The sequence below is a fragment of the Loxodonta africana genome, chromosome 1, assembly GCF_030014295.1.
Source record: "Loxodonta africana isolate mLoxAfr1 chromosome 1, mLoxAfr1.hap2, whole genome shotgun sequence".
Taxonomy (NCBI): domain Eukaryota; kingdom Metazoa; phylum Chordata; class Mammalia; order Proboscidea; family Elephantidae; genus Loxodonta; species Loxodonta africana.
The window spans coordinates 33,931,548-33,947,724 of record NC_087342.1 but is presented as its reverse complement, the minus strand read 5'-3'; the positions used below and the strand labels follow the sequence as shown (position 1 = coordinate 33,947,724).

Genomic DNA, 16,177 nt, shown 5'->3' with positions numbered 1-16,177 from the left:
CATTTACATGAACTGAAGGAGAAGCCAAGGTATTGTTAAAAATTGTAAAACTTCCCAGGTCGGTATATTAACCCTAGCTCTGAAATACATTCTAGTCACCGTCAAGATGTGCTGGTATTAAATACTTGCCCTGAAGTCTTAATGCCCCGATAACTGAAAAAATCTCAAATACGTCCTTCTTGCAGTTTGCGTGAAGATAGTAAATAACTTCATATCTTGACCTTCAAAAATGTACCGAGTGTTTTAAACATGTTTCTTATCCCTCTAAGCTAACTTGGCTTTTTTATTCTTAGCTCTCTTTCATAATTGGATTATAGATAATAAGTATCAGAAGAATTTTAATCCCCAAAGTAGTAAATGTGCTCTAAAGAAAATGATTTTTCATTTTCTTCCATGTAGAACAGAGTCAGAACCATAAAGATGATTTCAATGGGAAAGGCAGAATCTCTAAAAGTGGGTACCGCTCAAGCCGTTCTTTAAAATAGCATTCATGCATAACCATACTTTAGGAAGTATTCAGAGTTCATTACAAATTACTAAACCCGATGTTTTACCCTTTTAAGAATACATGTACTGCAGGTTTTGGGTTTTTTGTTTTTAATTCCACAGTATATGGTCACATTCAGAGGTATAAGTGAAATGGCTCACTCCCCATAGGTAAGGTAACCATTGTTGATTCAGGTAGCCTTCCAGACTTAGAGGAATGCATCTTCTTTTTGTGGCTGCTGTCTTAGTTAACTAAGATGTTGCTGTGGGGGAACTTTCTAATAAGTGGATCACTGAACACACACTCAGGCAAAAAAAATCTAAAAGTTCTTGTGCAGCTCAGGTACTGTTTCAGCACATATATCTGAAATCGCATGGACCCTGACCTGAGCTGAGTCATGGAGCAGGAGCTGAGATTATGTAGCACAAAGTGACCTGCTTTCCTGAAACCCTGGGAGATAGGATTCTGTGCTGTGTCAGATCAGCCACTATTGCTAAAATTATAGTTGGGATACACAGAAATTGTAGTAGTGTTACATATTTGAATATGGGGGTGGACAAACAATACATCAAACCCATGAGTTCATGGAAACTCACCTGGGACACTGCTTAGGACAAGGCCGAGCAGGTTGCTTAAATGAATATGTTTTTAAGGAAGTATATGTGTATACTTGACAAAAAAAGTACGCATGCACACACAAAGCCCTTGAATGGTGGAAACGGTTAACGCACTGGGCTGCTAACCAGAAGATTGGGGCTTCAAGTCTACCCAGAGGCACCTGGAAAGGTTTGGCGATCTACTTCTGAAAAACCAGCCATTGGAAACCTTAACGGAGCACAATTCTGCTCTGACAGAGGAGCTCACCATGAGTTGGAATTGACTGGAAGGCAACTGTAAAAAGGTGAAATGCAAATAAAGCAAAAGAACTGAAGAACAGGAAAACACTAAGCTAGTGATAAATGAAAAACAGCTGGTGTTTTTACTTGAACTCCAGGGCCCCATTCATGACAGCCATCCTTTGTAGGTTCCATCTTCTTTATGCCAAGTCACACAATTTTGTAGCTGTTTGTTGTGAGTCTGGTTTTCTGACCTGAGAAGGGTCTCTGTGAAGTTGGTCGGTTAACTGAGTGATGCACTTCTGTGGGGAGTAGAGAATCATTTGTGTCTTCTGTACCTGGTTCCTAGTATCTAAAGAAAACCTGCCGATAAACGTTTAAAAACAAAAAACCTAGGTGAATCTGAATGTTACCCACATGCTGAAATCAGCATAACTGATGTACTGATTAGTATCCTCACAGGCTGTGCCTACCTACACTGAGTCTACGAAGGACAGATCAAAAACCGGACACAATGAAGCAGGTGGGTTCTGTGTCAGGTACTGGTGGTTGATGGAAGTGAGAGTAAAGGAACATCCCTTTCACAGCTGTCCTAGAATGCTTCCAGGAACTTAGACTTGAACTGGAACTTAGCATTATGGCAAAATTCCAAAAGGCAAAGGTAGGATGTGTTATAAACTCTTCCATCTTCTTTGCTATTATGGCTTGAGTTCTATATACCCCTTTTCCTGGCGACCCATGTGTGCAGAGAATTGCTCCATTGGGTTTTGGCTGTGACCTTTTGGAAGCAGATTGCCAGCCAGTCTTCCAGGCCTATCTCAATCGGTTTGAACCACCAACCTTTTGGTTGGCTAGTAGCGAAGTTCGTAAAACTGTTGTGCCATCCAGGGACTTCATGGGTCAGAATCGACTTGACAGCAATTAACAAATACCTCTTTTTGTTGACCATTTTTAAGTACAAGTTTTTAACTAGGATGTGTGCAGGGGTTCAGACTAGTGCAGCCATGGCCAAGAAAGCGAAACCAGGACAAGTTGGGTCATCCAGAATAGAAAAAAATTACAGGTCAAAGTCCTGGTATGGGAGACTCGGAAGAGGCACGTTGAACCCCTTCAGGAGCTTGATGTGTGAGACTGGATCATCAGCATGACTGTGAAGAGCCAGGCGCACTAAACGTTGTGTGGCTGGCCACCATCTTTGGATGGCGCACTGTTTCTGACTCTGCACAGGATCCAATGGCAAGAGATTTGGTTGCTGTGCACCATGTTCACTGTCCTTGTTTTCTAAGATCAGGTTTCCAGCAGGGCTTTGACCTGCAATTTTTCCCATTCTGGTTCCCCCAAATCTTAAAAAAACTCGGATCTGTTCTAGTTTCACTTTGTTGGCCATGACTGAACTGGTCTGAAGCCCTGATTTCCTTGCTAAACAAAGAGGGCTGGACTAGATAATTGTTAAGGCCCTTTCAATATTAATATAACTGGAGTCGTCATGGGGGACCCTGAATGATACTTAACTGTATTCCCAAGCAGTCTCAATAAGGTGTATGCTGCGCTCAAATTGTTTCATCTGTGTCCATCCCAGCAATTTCCAGCTATGCTGTATGTAGTCTACAGATAGCCAAAAACAAGGACAAATACTCGTCACTGATTTCCTGTTTTACGGCCCCACTATAAAGTACTAAATAGCTTCTCAAATTTCTTTGTATTTTCAGTGATTGGTGTGCTCTTTTTTGGATGAAATTACATGGATATTTTCTACATGCTTTTTACCCTTTTTACTTAATTGTAAAATGTACCTTCTCATTTTTAGTTAAACCACATTAAACAATTTTTCATAGTTTTTCTAGAAAAAACAGTTTCTACTTAATTTTGTCTGGAGCTTAAACTTTTTTCAACTTATTTGCTGTTTTCATTATAAAAATGTTATAGGTGGCAGTAAGTGTTACCAGGTTCCAGATTACACCTCAGCATTGGGTTATGGCTTTGTGGTCAGGTGAGGAAGCTCTTCCTATCCTGTTGCTAAGGCAACGCTCAGCTCTAGGTTGGTCAACAGCATTCTGCATCACAGTTACAGCGGCAAAAAGCACAGCTGGGGTCACTGAAGTCTCCTAGTCCTCAAGGTTACTCCCGGTCTGGGATTCTTCAGAGGACTAAAAATCTAAGCATTCTAAATAGTGTCTATACTTTCTTGATATCAAATTTACAGCGTTTTTTTCTGTCATATTCACTTTGAAGTTTTTGAGCCCAGTCTTAAATTTTCATTGGAATTTTTAACATGGTCAACATGTATAGGTAACTGTCAACAGAAAGATACCTTATAAATTCTCAGTAATTAAAACAATGTAACAGTTCTAAAGTGTTAAAACTTACAACTTGACTCCTCATCCTTTAGGTGAAGCATGCTGCCTGTGTGGATGTTATTTTTAAATATTTTTGATGTCAGGCTTTAAAGTAGGGCAGGCCTTTCCAGTGTGCTGAATACAGTATTTCAGTGTGGAAAGGTTCAAGGGTTTTGCCCTCGTGTAAAGAATGTAGTGCCCTAATTTTTCCCAATTACGTTTCAGTGGTTTTGCTCTTGCTGTCTTCTACCCTCCTGTAATTTAGAGTAGAGCAAATCAACGATGGCAGAGAAAACTATACAACTATACAACCAAGCTTCAGAGTACACAGGCATAGGCTTACATGCACCTATTCTCACAGGAAAATCAAAGCTAATGCTGTTGAGTCGATCCTGACTCCCGGTGACCCTATAGAACACAGAACTGCCCGATAGGGTTTCCAAAGAGTGGCTGATGGGCTCGAAATGCCGACCTCTTGGTTAGCACTCACGCTCTTAACCACTATGACACCAGGGCTCGTATTCTCACCGGGTTCTCAGTTCTTCAAAGAGTTGGGTCTCATGGAATACTAAACTTCACAGCTAGGCTGTTGTCTTCATTTAAATGTTTCTATAGGTAATCCCAACATTTGGAAAATATTTGAAGACGAGAATTTGTTTAAAACTCTAAAAATATTTAACTTAAGCGATCACTCATTATGGCCCATTTTCATCACCAGCAAAGCCAAGTTTTTATACAGCAGCTTAGGACTCATCTAATAATGTCAACCCAAAGGCCCCCATGAAGGCAAAACGGAAAGGGCTAAGTAGTGACAGAGAAACCAGATCTAGTATTAAGGCTGTGGATAGCAATGCCCCCAAACATATCTACTAAATAGTAATATGTAGAGAACCAAATTACAGATGAACAAAGTGACCAGGAAAAGATACCCAGGGCTTAATTCTAGTTTGACTAGCTATACAGCCTTAGAAACCACGTGCTATGTCCTTTAGTTTCCTCTTCCATAAAATGTGGAGGAAGTGTCATAATTACTGAGTAAACTTGCATCTCCTATTCCCCCAATATTGGGTTCAACCATACACCTCCCCCCTTTTTATTTTTCAGTGTATTTCTACTGGTGGTGCAGTGGTTATGAGCTTGGCTGCTAACCAAAAGGTCAGCAGTTTGAATCCACCAGCCACTCCTTGGAAACACTATGGGGCAGTTCTACTCTGTCCTATAGGGTCGTTATGAGTCAGAATTGACTTGGTGCCAACGAGTTATAGGCACTGATAATGTTTACAACTGGTTAAAAAAAGGGTCCAAACTAGATGCGTAATGATAAGTATCAAGAGTCACCTCTCAGCACCACCAAGGAATACGTCCCTGGGTTCTGAGAACTGTGAAAGGTACCACAGTATGGAGGTAAACAAATAGGGAGCTCTGGAGCTGGGACAGACCGGGCTGCACTCAGTCTCCTCATTCGGCATGTGGCCTTGGACAAGTTAATCTCCATAAACTTCAGTTTCCTGACCTGTAAAATTACATAATAGCAAGTAGCTTATTTACTGAGACAAGGAAAATGCTTAGCACTATGCCCGCACATTGTAAGTACTCAAATGTTGTCATTACAGATCAAGTATTTTGTGTAAAAAAAAAAAAAAAACCCAACCATTAAAGGATAAAGGTTCTTTTTTAGATCATACTGACAGCTTTTCCCCAATACAATCTAGAGTTGATACAGATAAATTTTTTCCAAGAAAAATGCTAGGTTAAACCTTCGATCAAATATGGATTGTGTTCTACTTGAAAAAGGTAAGCCTAAAGAAAATAAAACTGATGAATGTAAAAGAAAATGTGCTCTGCTATGCTCTTTAGGATTAAAATGATCTTCCACTGTCTTAATACAGGTATTCTATTTGCATGAAACACGCACAGGTATTTACACCTACTACATGAGGTTTTGTCTAGTTAAAGAGATTCATCATACACAAAAATGATTACCTTCACCTCAAAATTCCTTGTGTTCTCCATTAGTAATTGAGAACTTCTAAGATTTAAGTTTAGATGGTAGGTAGTGTAACTTATTCATCCTCAAACAAATATAAATAATCCCAGTGGTGACCACAGACTGCTATCTACCCCAGGTTTTATACAGGTCCTCTGGTTAAGATATAGGAGCCCTGGTGCCACAGCAGTTAAGTGTTCAGCTGCTAACTGAAAGGTCAGTGATTGGAACTCACCAGCGACCCTGGGAGAGAGAGATGTGGCAGTCTGCTTCTGTAAAGATTTCAGTCTTGGAAACCCTATGGGGCAGTTCTACTCTGTCCTACAGGGTGGCTAGGAGTCGGAATCAACTTAATGACAACAGGTTTGGTTTTATGCTTAAGATTCTTATGATACTCCATATACTGCAAGCCATTTGCTTCAAATGTCATTTAAATTTATTGGTGTGTAAATTTTTAAGAGTCCAGGCTGAATACTATTTTGATACTAAGGGCATTTCAATTTTTAGTTTCGATAACAGTTAAGTTTGGTGATGGCATCTGTAAAACTTTAATTATGTCAAAAAATAAACTATAAATGGTCGATATCTTGAAGGGGCTAGTTGAATACAATGTAAATATTTTCTTGATTAAAAACAGGACTGTACTTTCAAGTCTATTTTTTGCGTACTGTTAGTTTTAGAAACCCTGGTGTCGTAGTGGTTAAGAGCTATGGCTGTTAACCAAAAGGTCGGCAGTTCGCATCCACCAGGTGCTCCTTGGAAACCTTATGGGACAGTTCTGCTCTGTCCTGTCGGGTCACTGTGAGACGGAGTTGACTTGATGGCAACAGGCAATGGGCTGTTATGGTTTTTAATGTATGAAGTCTGAATTCTGTCAGTGACATTATATACACACCTGGGTCAGTTTCTTACGTCAGAGTTATGGCTAAATACAAGATTCTACACAGGTAGGTCTTTGCTTTTTACAATGTGCTGCTTTGGACCTTGAATGGCCTTTCCTCCAAATGAGTTGAGTCCCCATTATAACAGCTTGTGCTAAATCATGACATTTATCACCTTGTGCTTTAATTAACAGTTTATCTGTCATTCTCTCATTAGACGGGGTTCCTCAAGAGCAGGGACTAACTACCATGTTCACTTTACCTTAAAAAGTGCCTATTTATACGCTACGTGAGTGTATTTCTATTCAAGTGGTATACATTTATCTATAACGATTTCCAAATATTCTAGGCCAAATACTCTAAGCTGTTCTCAAATTTAAACAGAAAAATTATATAAGCCTTTGATTTACTTTGTGCTAAATCATTTTTAAAAATCAAAGCTTTGAGGTATTTTATTATAAAAAGTCAGACTCATTCATACACACAAACTAATATGTACTTTAAAATTCATTTTTTAGCTTGACCTTCTAGTAAGTCTTTAGCTTCGTTGATTTTGGCTGCTATATAAGGTGATCCTCCTACAGGAAGAAAGAAAAAAGGAACAGTTGTAAGAAGGATTTTCTCAGCTTTTGCTTGGTGAAAACCTACTCTTGTTTCAAAGATCCCTATGCTTGTCTGAGGTGAAATTAGCAGAAATGGTGATACATTTGACCAATGTGAGATGACATATTTACATGAGTATTTCTTTAAAAATGACATTTGCCTGAAGCTTAACAAAATGGTTGAAATGGGATTAAAAAAGACATCCTCATGTACCTAGAAAATAGCCCAAGTTTACCTATTCACAGTGACTCCGAGTCATGAACAACCACTAGTTGACTGTACCATGTTGTTTTAAACCATGATATTTTCAGAGGCTTCTGTGTGAGCTCTTTGTTGCAAAGTCTCGTTTGCTTTAGATCTTCCTTTTTCTGTTATAAGCTGTCCCTTAATGATGCCATCCTGCTAATCTGCTTTGCCACTAGAGCAGGGATTTTCAGAGTGTGGTCCCCAGAGTCAGACAGGACATGCCACACAGGGAAGCCAGTAGAAATGCAAAATGTATGGGCCCCACCCTAGACTTACTGCATCAGAAGCCCTCCAGGTAATGAAGCCAAAGTCTGTAGAAGAGGCTGAGAAATCAGATCACCAAACAATTGCAATTCTGTTTAAACGGTCAAAACCCTCTTTCTTAAGGAAAGTCCTCTCTTATGGAAGTAAAAGTATTTGAACATTGGAACATGGGTTTTGTGGTCTATTATTTTGGTACTCAAAGGAATTAATGTGCTTTCTTTCCACATAGCCAAAGAAGAGGGAACTGTAAAGCTGCTTGTAGGTGTATCAGCAACTAACGACACCGTATACGTTTCTATTTAGGTCTTTTTTTTTTTTTTTTTAGTTCTAAGAGTCTAACAGGTAGGGGAAAACTACATTTTTAATTTCATTAACAAACGTAGCATTTCATTCAATTATGACTATAAACAAAAAACCATGTTAGCAGCAGAGTTTATGGCTCTGTCAACATTATAAATCACATCTTCTCTAAACCGCAGATCTCCAGGCATTAATGCTCACCATTACTTCTGCATTTCAGTAATTATCGGATCTGCTCAGGGTTCTGTACATGCATTTTCCATTCAGCATTTCTTCTTTTAAGACACCAAAAACAAATGCATCCACTTTTGGAGACAGCGCTCACACACACATCTGGGCATTTCCCTTACGGTGACCACCAGAAATTGATGTAAAATTATTCCACTATTAACAGTCATTCCAACAACACATAAAACAAGGCTTTATGACCACTTACCCTTGTCTGGGTGATTTAAGAGCATAATTCGTCGATGAGCATCTCTGATTTTTCCTTTATTGGCAGTAGGGCTAATTAAAAAAAAAAAAAAAGGTATTGTTTACTTCAGTCTATTTCTGAATCACATTAAAAAAAATTGTTCATGAAATCCAATTAACGGTATTACGAAACTGTAGGAAGTCTACACGACAGTGTGAAGAGCTGCTTAGAAACTTTTCTTCCACTCAAGGTGAATTTTCTCAGCCAGAACTAACTGCTCCTCAGAAAAGTAAGGCGTTCTTCCATAAAAGGAAAGTATGTTTTAAAAAAATAAAAAAATAACACCCACTGCTGTGTAGTCGAATCTGACTCCTAACGACACTATAGGAGAGAGAACTGTCCCATAGGGTTTCCAAGGCTGTAATTTTTACAGAGCAGACTGCCACATCTTTCTCCCCCAGGGCAGCTGGTGAGTTCAGTGCTTTAAGCACAAGTCATTTTATAGAAAAGGAAAGCATGTTTAGTACTTACAAATGAAGGCAGAGTTTCACCATAGAACGTATGTTTATCAGTTATAAGTATGGAGCACTGTGATTATCTGTTGATATGTTTATCAGTAAATGAAAAAGCACCATATGCTAGTATGCCTTCTCTTCTGACTTTTGTAGGGAGTATCTAGACCTTTAAAACACGTGAAAGGAGGGAGCAGTGTAGGTACAGTTGACTAAAACTGATTACATCAATCTTCTTGGGGCAACACCCCTATTAACTCCCTCTAGTTGGAGAGAGGGAAACCCTGGTGGCGCAGTGGTTAAGTGCTACAGTGTCTAACCAGAAGTCTGGCAGTTCAAATCCACCAGGCACTCCTTGGAAACTCTATGCGGCAGTTCTACTCTGTCCTATAGGGTCACTGTGAGTCAGAATTGACTTGACAGCAATGGGTTTTTGGTTTTGTTAGAGAAAGTCATTCTTACACTTCCTCATATCTCTAGAGTTGTAGAAAAAATATCAAAAATATCAGGAATTATCAGACCTTACACCCAGTATCAATGCTGCTTCCCGTTTTGTCATTTTGGGTTCAAATCCACCTCTGTAATAGCCACCACTGAAGGCCTGCAAGAGGAGACGCATTAGTAAGAAAGCTGCTAAGAAAATGTTCGTAAATGTTCATAGAAACAACAGGAATTCATTTCAGAGAACTTTTAAGTGCAATTCCCACAGTATTTTAGATTTACAAGTAGCAACAAATGATCATTTTAACGTCATTAAATAGACCCATTTTTTTAGACAACCTTAACTGTCTTTGGAAATGTAAGACAACTGAGCAGTGACTCAAAGCTGGGAACAAAGAAAAGATTATTCCAAGGTGGCCAGGGTCTAGGTGAAAATCTGATTTCAGAATATGAGTATGTTTAAAATAACAAGTGGCTCAAGACGAGGATTTAGACACCTCCTGGAGCAAGTGGTTCAAGGGTATCATGAGACTCAAGGCAACCAATAAAACACAATTAGGCAATCAGGTCCTCTGATCTTGTTATGTCAGATCCACTGGTAAAGCCTACCATCATCCTATTTTGTCACATTCGGTCACACGCAAAAATATTTACTCAACAGCATCTACACAACAGGCTGTCAGAGCCAAACTCATTCTAAACTGTGACCACAGAAGGTACCATGGTCTGATCACTACCTGCATCATACCCCACAGCCTAAGTGCAGTTAATTACAAGTGTCCAGTTAGGGGGTGCAGAGGCCACACAGTACCAGCAGATGACTTTAAAGCCCTACAGGCCTCTGGGCTTGTGAGGCAGAGCCAAGTGGGAAGGCAAGAATGTAAACAGAGAATGAGGCTGCAGTAACAATATGCGAACAATAAAGTGATGATTTCACTCCATACTAGATTATTAACAACCTCCTCCCCGCCCCCCAACACTGTCTCATAACACTGCATGTGTGAGGGCAGCACCATTACAAAGCTTGGAACGTTGAAACCTCTCTTCTGAAAAGAAGAGAAGGGGCCCAAAGAAGAGAACTTGGTAAATGTTTGGAAATTTATCCTCTGCAGCAAAAAATTAGCAAAAAAGTTTAGTAAGTCTTACAGATTTTGGTAGACTTTGAAAGACTTGTTTTACTTGAGGCTCCACATGCTTCATGGCTCGCAAAACATAACGGCCTAAAAACAAATTAAGAGTCAATAAGCAAGTCTCCCATCTCCCCCACTTCACATCCACTCCCAAACCCTAAACGAACCTGCAAATCCTGCGGCAGCGATGGTCAGTCCGACTGCAACAACAGTGCCGGCCTGGGGGAGGGAAGAGTTATTAGTATTTACTTCTTTAACGCCCAGCCGCTCCGGTCCGGCCCACTCGCCAGCCCCGAACCACTCCAAGTTTCCCTTCCATGGGGGAAACAAGGTGAAAGTACCCTGCCCCGTGATCCTTTAAACCTCTGCTCGTTGGGATTTTCACTTGGAAGAGGGCACGTCGACTTAATGGACTCCTAACATAGTGAAAACAATTATTGCTTCCCTTTGAAAATGCCCCTTTCATCCCCGAGCAAACGAAGTCACAGGAAAGTTGCCTCCGGAGCCACCGAAATAAGGCTTGCGGTGGAAGAGGAAGAACCGATGACGGGCGTTCTCTTAGGACCTGAGGAAGCACTTCCAACGACAGACGGGGGCTGGCTGACTAGGGAGAGCCCTGGTAGCACAGTGGGTAAGAGCTCGGCTGCTAACCAGAAGATCGGCAGTTCGAATCCCCCAGGCGCTCCTCGGAAACCCAGTGGGGCAGCTCTGCTCTGCCCTATGGGGTCGCTGTCAGTCGCGACTGCTCGGCGGTTTTGGGTTAGATTAAGGAGAACGCTAGTTCTTCTGAGCGCCTTTGACACCATCTGGCCTCACGGGGAGAGCGAGAGGAAGGGCAAAGACGTCCGGGGCCCTGGGAGAAGAGCTCCATTCACAGAGGCCTGAAGGGGGGAAGGAGGGCCAGGGACGGAGGGCCAGGGCCGCGGGGCGCAGCCAGAACCCCGCGTCTCCACCAGTCCTGAGCCCGGCAGCGACTGACCCAGCCAGCGCTGCGAGGGGCCCGGGGCCGCCTGCGAGGGGCCGGGGCTGCCTGCGAGGGGACAGGGCTGCGAGCCTCGCTGGAAGGCGAGTAGGAGCACAAGGCTCGGGGCGCTGAGCACAAGGCCAGCCTTCTCCTGGAGGCCGGGCCGAGGGCGCCGGAAGGCCACACTCACCATGGCTCCGGCTCGGCTGCCCTACCTCCACCGGGAGGGCAGTTCATCCCAGCCCAGAGGCCGCGGCCACACAGACAGCTACGGGCCGCCCGGGAACCCGCACCAAGGAAACCGGCAGCGGCGGCCGCAAAGCTAGCCGGAAAACTGTCGTAAAGGGGGAACGAGGAGGGGGAAAGGTCGCTCAGGTAGTGGCGGGCGAAGAATACGACTTCGGATTGGGTGGTGGGTGGAAGGGGGCGGGGAAAGGTCGCTCAAGCAGTGGGCGGGCGGAGAATGAGACCGGATTGGTTGGCGGGTGGTGGGCGGAGAACAAGACTTCGGATTGGTTGGTAGGTAGAAAGAGGGGTGGAGAAAGGTAGCTCAAGTAGTGGGCGGGCGGAGAGAGCGACTTCGGATTGGGTGCTGTGTGGGTGGGCGGGTCACCTTCTACCGGGCTCGAGGGTGTGGCTTCTCGGTATCAGCTGCCCTCTGGTCCCCCTTCCCCACCTGCTTCTGGGCCAAGGGCGTTTGGAAATTCTTGCAGGGGAAGGTAAGGCATAAGCAAATACTGTGCAGCCTTACTCGGACCGTTTTTCTTTCCAGTAGCATTTATAATTTTAAAAAAGGCCAAGAAAACTAAAACTATTATGAAGGAGTCAGTGCCGACTTTCAGCGACCCTATGTGTTACAGAGTAGAATTGTTCCTTAGAGTTTTGTTGGCTGTAATTCCTATAGAGGCAGATTGCCAGGCCTTTCTTCCGCAGTGCTGCTGGGTGGGTTCAGACCTCCAGCCTTTCTGTTAGTCCAGCGCAGACTGCTTGCTCCTCCCGAGGACCTTATAACTGTCAAGGGTAATGACTACCCCTAAATACGCAATAACAGGCTGCACCATGAAGCCAAACAAATGTGTAGCAACCGAGCATAAAAAAAAATTTTTTTTTTTAAATGAACAAAACCACAGCGTATTTCAGGAGCTCCTTGGTAGCATTCTTTTATTTGAAGTAATTTTATTTAAATACGTGACTCGACAGAACCTTGTGCGAATGTTTTGGTTTTCAGTTTTGTTGGGTGAGATTACCACCTCAAAAACTATTCTGGTCATGGGATTTCAAAATTCTCACAACTGAAAAATGCTACTTAGAATGTGTCCCCTGCCCCCAAAAGAAGTAGGGTTTGTTTTTGCCACCACAGGGCATCAGTTTTGTATATCCCTTCATACATGCTTGAAAAGATAAAAGTGGCAACAATAATGGAAGTTTTAGAATGCCGTATTTGGATCATCAACGCAGACTGCCAACAGTGCTTCAGCTCTCCAAATCCAAAACGTAGGGACTTACTTCCCTCTTAGAACTTACAAAGTGTTAGGATCTGTGAACTCTGCAGACAGATTCTGCTTTCATGGGTTCCTGTGGTGTATCAGTAAAATACCACAGCTGGGCATCTTTAAACAACAGAAATTTATTGCCTCACAGTTCTGGAGGCTGAGAGTCTGAGATCAGGGTGTCAGCTGTGTTGATTCTTTCTGAAACTGTGAGGGAGAACCTGTCCCACGCCTCTCTCCCGGCTTCTGGTAGCTCCAGGCGATCCTTGGCTTGCCGCTGCAGCATCACCTGGTGTTCTTCCTCTGCCTCCCTGCTTGTGTATCTTCTCTTTTATAAGGACACCCGTCATACAGGATTAGGACCCACACCCTTCTCCAGTGTGACCTCATCTTAACCTGATAACATCTTCAAGCATCTTATTTCCAAAGAGTTACATTCATAGGTACGACGTATTTTTTGAAGTGAAGACTTCACTATATCTTTTGAAGGGACACGATTCCATCCATAATAGCTGGTTATTAGACAAATAGCACATTTCTTGACTTTGTTTTCCTCAGCTACTAAAAGATCCTGCATTTGAATCTCCCAGGGCTCCTCAGGTTCTAAGATGTTTGTGATGTGATTCATTGTCAACAAGTGATTCAGGGTGACAGCTTGTGCTAAGACACTGGCATTAAGTGTTTAACTTCATCTTTTGCTTCTCGTTCACCTAACTTTTATCCAACAACTACAAAAGCAAGCCATCATAACAGCATGAAGAATGTAATCAATGTCACTGAATTATAACATGTAGAAATTGTCGAACTGGTAAATGTTTTGTTTCATATATTTTCACCACAATAATTAAAAACAAAAAAAAAAGAAACCCATTAAATAACCAAAAGGTCAGCAGTTCAAATCCACCAGCCACTCCTTGGAAACCCTATGGGGCAGTTCTACTCTGTCTTATAGGGTCACTATGAGTTGGAATCAACTCGATGGCATGTACCTATTGAGCACTTACATGTGGCTAGTGTGACTCAGGAAACCCTGGTGGCATAGTGGTTGAGTACTTCAGCTGCTAACCAAGAGGTTGGGAGTTTGAATCCACCAGGCACTCCTTGGAAACTCTGTGGGGTGGCTCTACTCTGTCCTGTAGGGTCGCTATGAGTCGGGATCGACTTGACGGCAGTGGGTTTGTTTTGGGTTGGGTTTGGTTTAGAGTGACTCAAAGCCCAAATTTTTAATTTTATTTCAAAGGAGCCCTCATGGTGCAGTGATCAAATGCTCGGCTGCTAACCAAAAGGTCGGTGGTTCAGGCACTCCTCAGGAGAAAGATGTGGCAGTCAGCTCCCCTAGAGATTACAGCCTTGGAAACCCTATAGTGCAGTTCTACTCTGTCCTATAGGGTCTCTGTGAGTTGGAACTGACTCGATGGCAGTGAGTTTGTTTTTAAACAGCCAAATGTGGCTAGTAGCTGTGTTATTGGACAGGGCAGAGCGAGTCTCTTTCACACTAGCTTATACAGTGAGGATGACAAACAGAAAGATGAGTTTATATTGTGGTACCGAGCAGCTGACCTAATTAATGGTGGGCTAGAAACCCTAAAAAAAAAAAAAAGAAACCCTGGTTACGTAGTGGTTAAGTGCTATGGCTGCGAACCAAAGGGTCGGCAGTTCAAATCCACCAGGCACTCTTTGGAAACTCTATGGGGCAGTTTTACTCTGTCCTATAGTGTCGCTATGAGTCAGAATTGACTCGATGGCACTGGGTTTGGTTTTTTTTTTTTTTGGTTACCCCACCTGGAGATTTCTGGTTTGTGAGAGAAAAATAAACTTAAGCTGTTTTTCGATGGTGTTATGGATTGAATTGTGTCCTCCCAAATTTGTATTGGAATACTAACCCCTGTACCTGTGGAAATAATCCCATATGGGAATAGAGTTTTTCTTTGTTGTCTTAATGAGCCCATATCAATGTAGGGTGTATCTTAAGCAAATCACTTTTGAGATATGAAACAGCAGATTAGGCACAGAGGCAAGGAAGTACAGATGAGGAAGATAGATACCACATGAAGAATGCCAAGGAAGCAAGGAACAGAGCTGAAAAGAGACAAGGACCTTCCCCCAGAGCTGGCAGAGAGAGAAAGCCTTCCCCTAGAGCCAGTGTCCTGAGTTTGGGCTTCTAGCCTCCAAGACTGTGAGAGAATAAATTTGCTCATTAAAGCCATCCACTCGTGCAGTTCTGTTGCAGCATCACTGGTTTACTAAGGAGTAAAATGCTGCTCTAGCAAATACCTGAAACATGGAAGTGGTTTTGGAGTTGGGTAATGGGTAGAGGCTAGAGGAATTTGGTATGCTTCATAGTAAGGCTCTTGTTTGTTTTGAAGAGACTGTTGGTAGAATTGTGGACATAACGGGCAATTTTGATGAGGGTTCAGAAAGAACTGAGAGCTGTGATAGAAGCTTCTATGGTTTTGAACAGAATGTTGCTAGATATATGGGTGTTCCCTGTGCTCTGGTGAGACTTTAGAAGGAAATGATGAGCATGAGACTGGACAGTGAAGGGAAGGTGATGCTTTTTATGTGGTAGCAAGGAACTTATCTGGATTATGTTTGAATGTTTGATGGAAGGTAGAATTTGTAAGTGGTGAACTTGGATATCTGGTTGAGAAGATTTCTAAGCAAGATCTTAAACGGGCTATGTGGTTTCTCCTTGCCTCTTAGAGTAAAAAGTGAGAGGAAAAAGATAGACTTAAAAATGAACTGTGCAAAATGAAACCAGGACTTAAAAGATTTGGAAAATTCTGTTGTACAAACTAAGGACACGTGTCCTAGAATGTTCATCAAGGACATGGCTACCCAATCTTTTGTTAAAAAGATAAGCCTGTGAGTGATGGATTGAATCCACTACCACAGCAGAAAACCCATCAGCTTAGACTAAAGGGACAGAGACAGGATATCCATTTCTTGGAATTCTACAGGCAGGAAATAGGCCAATACAGCTACTTGGTTGCAAACATCTGAGGTCCTTCAAAAAAAGAAAGTACCATTCCTGGAGCAGTTCAGAAATTAGCAGAACTGTTGGAAGGAACATGGGAAGCAGGGCTGCCTCGGTTTAGAAGGGTAGAATGCTGCCTCCATTTCAAAGATGGAAAAACAGCCTCCTAGGTTTTAAAGAGTTAGACCTCTTGCACCTTAGTGCTGAAGTGTAGGACTGCCATTTGGGTGGGCCAGGAGGATCGGACTGCCACCCAAAGCAGAGGGGGTGGGACTGCCATTCCCAAGGGCCAGGAGAATGGAACCACC

The 16,177-nt window shown here is 42.5% G+C and overlaps 1 protein-coding gene across 1 annotated transcript; it reads right to left on the bottom strand.

Moving 5' to 3' along the window:
- Positions 1 to 6,951: 6,951 nt before the first annotated feature.
- DNAJC19 (DnaJ heat shock protein family (Hsp40) member C19) lies at positions 6,952 to 11,725 on the bottom strand. Its single transcript, XM_010592795.3, has 6 exons — positions 11,593 to 11,725; positions 10,606 to 10,657; positions 10,455 to 10,528; positions 9,389 to 9,468; positions 8,377 to 8,447; positions 6,952 to 7,105 (listed from the first exon to the last, which is right to left on the bottom strand). The coding sequence occupies exons 1-6, from the start codon at positions 11,593 to 11,595 to the stop codon at positions 7,035 to 7,037; spliced, it is 351 nt and encodes a 116-aa protein (XP_010591097.2). The 5' UTR covers positions 11,596 to 11,725; the 3' UTR covers positions 6,952 to 7,034.
- Positions 11,726 to 16,177: the final 4,452 nt, after the last annotated feature.